Below are 8,794 nucleotides of genomic sequence, written 5' to 3'. Positions count from 1 at the left end.
TAATTTTCACTCTTTGGTTTATGTATTCATTTTAAACCTGAGTGTAGTTTTCCTTAACAGACATTTTATTATCCTGGTTTATAAAGCAGTATATAATGAACAAAATACATTTTTGTTTTTGATGAGGTTACAGCTTTAAATTTTGAGGGAAAAAAGTTCAGCCAGTGGCAGAAACTTTTTTTAAAAAAAAACACTGCTTTCTGATGTGGCCAACGTGAAAAACTGTGACTAATACATTTAAAAATATATATTTTAGCATAGTGTTTCAGCAAAAGAAACAGGGTTGTATCCAGGCTTAGTCATACTTGCAGTAGGCTTATAAAAAGCAGAAGAATATTGATCATGACTAATTTCCCAGTTGGCTTAAATACTAATTGAATTAATTGATTTCAAAGAAGCACACTAAGTGTTACTGAATCTGTATCCAACTCAGTCCATTATCTAGATATTTTTCTAAGTTGATTAAACTTGTGAGAAGTGGATTAATGTATATGGTAGTATAAAAGTATTTCAAGTTTTCTGTCTTACATTTAAATCTGTGCTTGACTTTATTTTTACTAAATTATCTTTAAATTCAGGAAATCTATACAGTAACTAAACCAATTGAAGTCTCAAATGCACATGTCTTTAAGCTTTTCCTAGTTCCCATTCTGTTCTTCAGGGTCAAGTTTTTGTATAAGAGCTATACTAAGTGTATAGTGGAAATTGTCAAAGTCTTAAAGCTAGGTTTATGGGATTTTTTAATGTTCTATTTGAACTTTTGATCTTTTAGCAGCAAAATAGCTTCTAATTTTCTGGCATGTTTGCTTCTGATGTTTTAACTCATAGTGCATGTGGCTGAAGTTTAAAATAGTGTCTCTGCATTTTTTGTGTGGTTTTCATACTAACCTGATTGATGAACATACATACGCTGAAGGGATTGGTAAATTGTCCACTGCCGATGGTAAAGCCTTCGCAGATCCTGAAGTGCTCCGAAGATTGACTTCTTCTGTCAGCTGTGCATTGGATGAAGCTGCTGCAGCGTTGACACGGATGAGAGCAGAGAACAATCACAATGCAGGACAAGTGGACAAGTATGTATTCAGTTTGTGTAATTTTTGCTTTAAGCTTATCTGAATTACATGTGAAAAGCTGAAAATTTTTGATAAATTTGTTCAAGGTATAGATCATTTTTTAAATTTGCTACTCCTGAATTAAGTAGCTTCTAAAGTAGTGATTTACAGAGTGAGTGGTATGCCCCCCCAGGGGGTGGTGGAAAGTTCCAGGTGGGAAGTGAGGTGAACAGCGACAACAGAGAGGCAGTGAAGGAAAGGGGAATGGCAGAGGAGCCATGTCAAAAGGCAAGGGAAAGCAGCAGCCTTTAGAACCATGATGGGGATGAGGGTTGCTTGAAACTTCTTTTCAGGGTTTCTTAAATCAACACAACCTTGCCAATCATTTCATATAGTGGTGTCTCCCGCTCTTTGTTTGCTCACACAAGGTCACTCCCTTAGCCAAGTCTTTCACAGGTGGTGGTTGGAAAAGTGTTGTGGGGCATGGGTGCATGATGTCACTTCTATGGCATGGAGTGGCACCATTTTGGGACAGACTGACTGATTAGAGCAAGGAGTCAGTGCACATGGCATTGGGGGACGAGCAGTGGCAAAAAGGAGTTTTCACTTTGGGGACCCTTGCTTAATCTTTGAGAGCTCTGCTGGGACTTGGCTGTCAAGTTGGAGCTGCTCTGTTCGTCCTGTTTTCTTTCATTTAACAGGCTGAGAGACGAGATAATAGAAGAAAGAATGCATGTATATATGGGAGGGGAGACATTTAAAGTTGTGTCTGGGAAAGGAGAAGGAAGAATATCTAGGGTTGATTCTTGGAAAGATTCTTTCACCTTGGAGTGGCTCCTGTAGTTAAAATCGCGCATTTTCCACAGCCACACCAGTGCCCAGTCCAAAGCATGTGACCTCTGTAAACTACTTACACACACTGGCTGTGCCCCTCTCCACCCCAGTGAAGAAGGATTGAGAGTCCTTCCTCACTAGGGAAAAACTTCTCCCTTTGCACCCGGTTGCCTTGGGAGCAGCAACCAAGAAGCCTTTCGTCCACTTTGGCCTTTGCTGAAGGGATGGCATGGATGAGAGGCTTCTTGGTTGCTAATCAGTCAGCTGCCTGGTTGCTGCTCCTAGGATGACTGGGTGCAGGCAATCAACCAACAACTGAGTAGTCTATTGTCCTGGCCAACCTTTACTGCAAGGCTAGCATGGGCGAGAAGCTTCTTGGTTGCTGCTCAGTCAGCTGTTTGGTTGCTGCTCCCATGGTGATTGGGTGCTAAGGGAGCAGCAACCAATATTAATTGTTTTGAATTTGCAGTAGAACTGTAAACCTGATATCAAGAAATATGAATGGGAGGAAGTGCAAGAGTTGTTGCCCGAGAGGAAGGAGAGTGGTAGCTGGTAAATGTTTGGGGATCACTGTTCTAAAAGAAGGGTGGGTAAGTGCTGAGTGTTGGGAGCCTGCATTGCCCCTCCTGCGGTGCCTGGGAGTACTGTGCAACTTCCTTCTACACACCCTCAATGTTTTATTTTTAATGTATTTTTTTCCCACTTAAATGCCCCATCCCTACCCATTTTCAGTTTATTTCCTGTTTGAAAAAAGCTGGATTCAAGCAGCCAGGGCAGGGTGGGGGGTGACACGGCAAAAATGGCCAGGAACCCTGGGATACTTTTAGTTTTGTTTTTGTTTTTTTGTTTTTTAAAAATATAGGAAGTCCTGAAAGGCCTGGGATAATAAAAGTCTTGGGAACTGTAATGGCAAGACCTAAATCTGATTTTCAAAGATACAATGGGAAGTAAGAATTAAATTGTTGACAAACTGTGGAACAGTCTGTCAGCTGTATTAGTCCCCGAATAAGACTCTAGGGTGAAATTATATAGATGGAATGAAGAACTGTGATAGGACAGATACTAGGCAGAACTTGTCACACATCCATTTCCTAGCTTTTACATTAATTGTATGTTTAAGATTTTGAACTTACATCACTTTTAACTGGATAGATAGAAGATAGAATCTTTATTATGATCATAGACCAGCACAACTTTTAACTGGAGAATCCTGAGTTAATGGTAAGTTACTATTTATGTAAATTTTTTGCTAATTTCTTATGCTCATTGTGTTTAATTATATCTTTCAGTCGCAGTTTGGCAGAAGCGTGCTCAGACGGGGATGTAAATGCTGTACGGAAACTGCTGGATGAAGGAAGAAGTGTAAATGAACATACAGAGGAAGGGGAGAGTCTGCTTTGTTTGGCATGTTCAGCTGGGTATTATGAATTGGCACAAGTAAGTTAAGCTGTTTCTTTTTGAGGTAAGGGTCCTTACATAGATGAACATTTTAGTTCTTTAATACCTGTTAGACAGAAAACTCCTAACCTATTGAGGTAATACAAATGTGCTGTTTGTAAAACATCTATATTAGTCATTTGGTGCTGTAACTTGATATGAACCCAGAAACAATTGATGATTTATAGAGCGTTCATTTAAAGAGAGAAGATAAAATGTTACATTTTTTTTGTTTGTATAATAATAGCTTTGAAGGTCTGGTTATTAGTGAAAAGCTGGAGAATACAGAGAACTAAAAGCTGCATTTATATGCTTTAATTATTTACTTCTACATCCTTTGCACACAAATACATCCATTTTGTTTTATTGTGTCAGATGTGAATTGGCTCCATATATATATATGTGAGAAAATACACATCTTTGTTGTGACATTTGGATCGTCTTGCAGGTAAAACAGGCAAGATTGTGGAAGCTGATACTGTAGAGAAAGGTTGAACTAGATAAACATGTGGACTACTTCTACATAATGGAACTTTGTACTTTCAGTAAAAATCAGGGTAACGATATCTTTAGGTTACAGTCTTAAAATTTTGTATTACATCTGTTTTGTGATAATTGGTTATGGATAGAATCAGGATTAGATCTACAATTTTGCCATTCCATACCTTTCTCATCTTTGATATCAACAGTTGGTTCTCTGTTGATATACCTTCTTTCAGCTTCTTTATTTGTTTCTTTTCCTGTTAGTCTGCTTTTGAAATGATAAAACCTTTGAGCAGTACCTTTCTGTTGAGAAGCAGCACAGTGCTGGTATTAAGTAATTTCCCTTACAGTTGAACATCTTGGTGGCATTCCTGCCTGAACTCATATTCCTTAGTATAGTTGGCCCTCTGTATCCATGGAGTTTACAGCCAATGATTCGGCCATCTAAAGCTTGAAAACATTTTTAAAAATCTGGAAAGTAAACCTTTTGTCATTTCATGTAAGGGACACCACTTTACTGTGCATAATGGGACTTGAACGTATTTTGGTATTCAAGGGTGGGTGATGGTCCTGGAATAGATACCACTGTAATTTTCCCTCTAACAGAGGAAATATCAGTAAGGTAGAATAGCAGTGGTAAGTTTGGAGTCAATTTATGTTTCATTTATGTAGGTACTCCTTGCCATGCATGCAAATGTTGAAGACAGAGGGAATAAAGGAGATATAACCCCGCTCATGGCAGCAGCCAGTGGAGGCTATGTTGATATTGTGAAACTGCTACTTGTACATTGTGCTGATGTCAATGCCCAGTCTTCAACAGGTAAGTATGGAATAGAGGGCTATGAAACAAGTAATATGCAGTTACAGATCCTGGTTCCCCACTTGCTGGGTTTTGCATGTGTCTCTTGCTGGAAATAGATACAAGTTACTAGTACAGTCCACCCTCGGCATACTCGTCCTTGCAGCAGATTTAAGCTTACGTGGATGGTGAGGGGTGAGGGAAGGGGGTCCTGAATGCATCCCCGCATATGGCAAGGGCAGACTGTATAAAATATGAACAGAATCATAATTTTGGGGAAATTAAAGCATTTAAACTGATACTGGAATTTAATTTTGTGTAAGGCATGTCTGTGTAGAAGGAAATGCATATAAAATTATTGTTTTTCTTTGTAGTCTCTGTGACTCTCACATATTGATCATTCTCGGGTTGGTTGAAGGTTGTTCCCCCACATCAGCTGACAAGAGATCTAAAATTTCAATTCTGTTTAAAAAAAAAACCCTTTTCTTCCATTACTCTTGTCTGATCTGATTGCAATGCGATGTAATTAAACTGTTAAGGGAGAGAAAAGATTAAATGGATGAAACGGAATTGGAACTTTGGGTCTTCTGCCTTGATCAGCTGGCATGAAGGAATAACCAACAGTAGTGGATTGCTCCTGCAGCCTTCCTAGAATAACGGAAAATCTGCAATCCAAACCTTGCATCATTGACTAGACTTGCAGAGTGTAGCCAGGCAGTCCTGATATAACTGAGTCTTGGGGGTAGGAGGCAAGGTTCAGAGACTGGTCCTCCTTCTCCTTCACCTCCTCTTCCTCCTCCTTCAGTTCTGCCAAAACTAAGGGGGATATACTTTTTTTTTTTTTGCAGCTGTTTCTCAAGGGATTTGCTGGGCATAAGCAGAACATTACTATCTTTTTGAACCGTAGAACAGGCCTTAGGAGCCTCTTTCATTGTAGAAACCAATGGCACCAATATGTCCTCTTAGGAGGCTTGAAGAGAGGCCAAAGGGATGTTGCCCAGTGCTCTCAGTTCTGCAGCTAGCAGGCCAAAGCTCAGGCTTTCTTGGTGACATGTTTCTTTTCTTGTGGGACAGATCTCTGATGTATGCCTTTCCCCTCTTTCCTCATCCTGTTAATATGGATTAATATTATAAATATGCATTGTAAATGTTTATGTATAATGATTAAAGAAGGACTAGGAATGATAATGTTGTATGTGTTTGTCTTCTCCTTTTAGGGAACACAGCTCTCACTTATGCCTGTGCTGGGGGATTTGTTGACATTGTCAAGGTATTGTTGAAAGCAGGTGCAAATATTGAAGATCATAATGAAAATGGACATACCCCCTTAATGGAAGCAGCTAGTGCAGGTCACGTTGAGGTTGCAAGAGTACTTCTGGAATATGGTGCTGGAATCAACACTCACTCCAATGAATTCAAAGAAAGTGCCCTTACACTTGCTTGTTATAAAGGTATGGTGTTTTGAAGACAATATACAGTTGTCCCTCCATATTCGCTAGGGTTAGGGGGAACAAGACCCCCGTGAATATGGAAAAACCGCAAATAACAAAAACACTGTTTTTACCTGAGAGGACACCTCTCTAGGAATCTCTAGGTCCTCCAGTGCAACTCTATGGTCAATGTCCAAAATACACTGACCATAGAATGGCACTGGAGTAGCTACAAATGGTCTTTCAGTGCAACGTTTAGTTAAAGTTGACCACAGACAGTCTTAGAGAGAACATATTAATCAAATCCATGAATAATCAAATCTGCAAATATCAGAGCCGCAAATATGGAGGGATGACTGTATATAAAAAAAACTAGAGTAACCTTTGAACAAAGAGCTCAACATTACCTGTAGCAGTCTACTGAAAATGTATTAAGGTTTGAAGTTGAAAACTGGGAAACAGATGTTTATTCTGTGACTTTTATGATATTAATACTGAGATAATAATGGTATTTCTAGACTCAGATTCATAGAACATGGATGACTGAATAACTTCAATAAAAAATTAGAATTAATTGTGCATATGTTTAAAATGGATGTATACATAGTTTCAGGTTATGCAGTTCAGCTTGCTCTGTGATAGAATTTAGATTTAAGTACCAAATAAATACAACCCTGAACACATTCTGTGGAATATATAGTTATTAGACTATTGTTTTTGGGTAAGAGGTGGAAATTATAAAAATTCTGAACTGTGACTCTGAAGTCTAATTTCCCTGTATTTCAGTATTTCCAGTATTAACAGTTAGTGTAATTGACGGTGTAAGATATGGGAAGGCGGGAGGAATGACTGGTTGTATTCCTCTTGTCCTGCACTTCCATTCCAATTTTCTTCCTGTGGCACAATTGGAAATAAGAAAGAATACTGAAACAAAGTCGCTTACTCAAGACTTTTTAGTATTAAAAAAGAGCAATACTTTGGAAAGTAGTGTAAAACAACTTCACAAGCAATTATACTACTACAAAGTTACCCACAGACAGGATAAAAAGATGAAAGTATTGTACCTCTGGTTTATAAAGAAGCAAGACTCTGTATTTTATGTTGAAAAAATATTTTCAAAAATAGTAGAATACTCGGACATGAAGTTCAAAATGGATGTCTGTAATCCAAAACGATTGATTTTCATAGAGGCGAGAAATAAACAGCTTGTTAGATAGTGCTTATGTAGAATCAGCAATTGTAGCATATTTCAGTACAATGTTGTAGATAGGAACTTATGGAAACCAAGTTTCAGTTTCTAGGTAGGAAGTTAAAAAACAGGACCTGCCAACATCTGAAATGCTACCCTGTTCCCATAATGCCAGCTAGATAGGCAAAGGAAAAAAGCCAGACCAGAACAAAAAGGAAAGGCTCCACTTGAACCCAAATGCATCCAGCATCAAAAACATGACCGGGCACCTTTTAATTTGAAAATTAAGGGAAAAGTGACAGGAGCTGAGGAGAATCGAGTTTGGGTTAAATGCAACCAGTTTTGACTACTCAAATGGGAATGGGTGTGTTGCAAGCATATAGTAAAATGCAATAACCAGTTAGAGGTTATACTTCTATGGGAAGTATGCCAGGGGAGGGGAGTTGTTGTTATTTGTTGAGTGTACTGCAGATGACTTTGCTCTCTATGTCGGAGAGGACATACTGGCAAACTAGAGACTGTAAAGGATATGAACTCCATAGAAGGAGTGTAGCTGACAGTACTAGGCTCAAAAAGTAGTAGTGCGGACATGCTATCATCCTGTGAGCACCACTGTCAAGGTATTTTTCAAATGGAGAATGAAGTCAGGGAGGTGTTAAAAGGAGAAAGTCTTATTGCAGTGGGTGACTACAGTTACTGTCACATAGACTATATGTTCCAGGCACAGGGTAGAGGTAACCTTTCTGTATGCCCTGAACAGTTGTATTGTGGGATGGTTAGCCGTGGAATGCATTAAAGAGGAGGTGACCCAGGTCTTATATGTTGGAAGCAGTCATCACAGTTATATGAAAACTAATTCAGATGTAAGGCAAAAATTGCCAAGGAAATCAAGCTGTCAAATTTAAATTCCAAATTGTAAGTTAGAAGGGAAGGTCAGGTGCTTCAGTCTTCTCAGAAAAGGAAAGGGGTACTCAACCTAAGGATAATGGAGCAGAGGACAGAATAGGGGAATTTCAGCACAGCATAAGCAAAGAGATAGTACAGGAATACCTTGTTAATCTAAATGAATATAAGTCTCCAGGACCAGATGAACTACATCCAATAGTATTAAAAGAACTGGCAAATGTAATATCAGAGCCATTGGCAATAATCTTTGACAACTCCTGGAGAATAGGAGAAGTCCCAGCAGACTGGAGGAGGGCAAACGTTGTCCCCATCTTCAAAAAGGGGAAAAAAGAGGATCCCAACAATTATCGTCCAGTTAGTCTGACATCAATACCAGGAAAGATTCTAGAGCAGATCATTAAACAGAGTCTGTGAACATCTAGAAGGCAATGCCATAATCACAAAAAGTCAGCATGGGTTTCAGAGAAACAAGTCATGCCAGACAAATCTTTTTCTTTGATAAAATTACCAGCTTGGTAGATGAAGGGAATGCTGTGGATATACTATATCTTGATTTCAGTAAGGCCTTTGACAAGGTTTCCCATGACATTCTTGCAAACAAGCTAGTAAAATATGGGCTAGACAAGGTAACATTTACATGGATTTGTAATTGGTTGACCGGCCT

The 8,794-nt window shown here is 38.9% G+C and overlaps 1 protein-coding gene across 1 annotated transcript in view; it reads left to right on the top strand.

Moving 5' to 3' along the window:
• The first annotated feature begins 816 nt into the window (after positions 1 to 816).
• The window catches only part of LOC121927557 (ankyrin repeat and KH domain-containing protein 1-like), an 86,160-nt gene continuing 78,182 nt past the window's right edge, over positions 817 to 8,794 (top strand). Inside the window, 4 exon segments of the mRNA XM_042461250.1 lie at positions 817 to 1,073; positions 3,176 to 3,323; positions 4,479 to 4,626; positions 5,823 to 6,056. Coding sequence (XP_042317184.1) covers positions 832 to 1,073; positions 3,176 to 3,323; positions 4,479 to 4,626; positions 5,823 to 6,056 — 772 coding nt within the window. The 5' untranslated portion in view covers positions 817 to 831.

This window comes from Sceloporus undulatus, chromosome 4, assembly GCF_019175285.1.
Source record: "Sceloporus undulatus isolate JIND9_A2432 ecotype Alabama chromosome 4, SceUnd_v1.1, whole genome shotgun sequence".
NCBI classification, from domain to species: domain Eukaryota; kingdom Metazoa; phylum Chordata; class Lepidosauria; order Squamata; family Phrynosomatidae; genus Sceloporus; species Sceloporus undulatus.
Note: the sequence above shows the minus strand (reverse complement) of the source record. Positions and strands in the feature narration are given on the sequence as shown.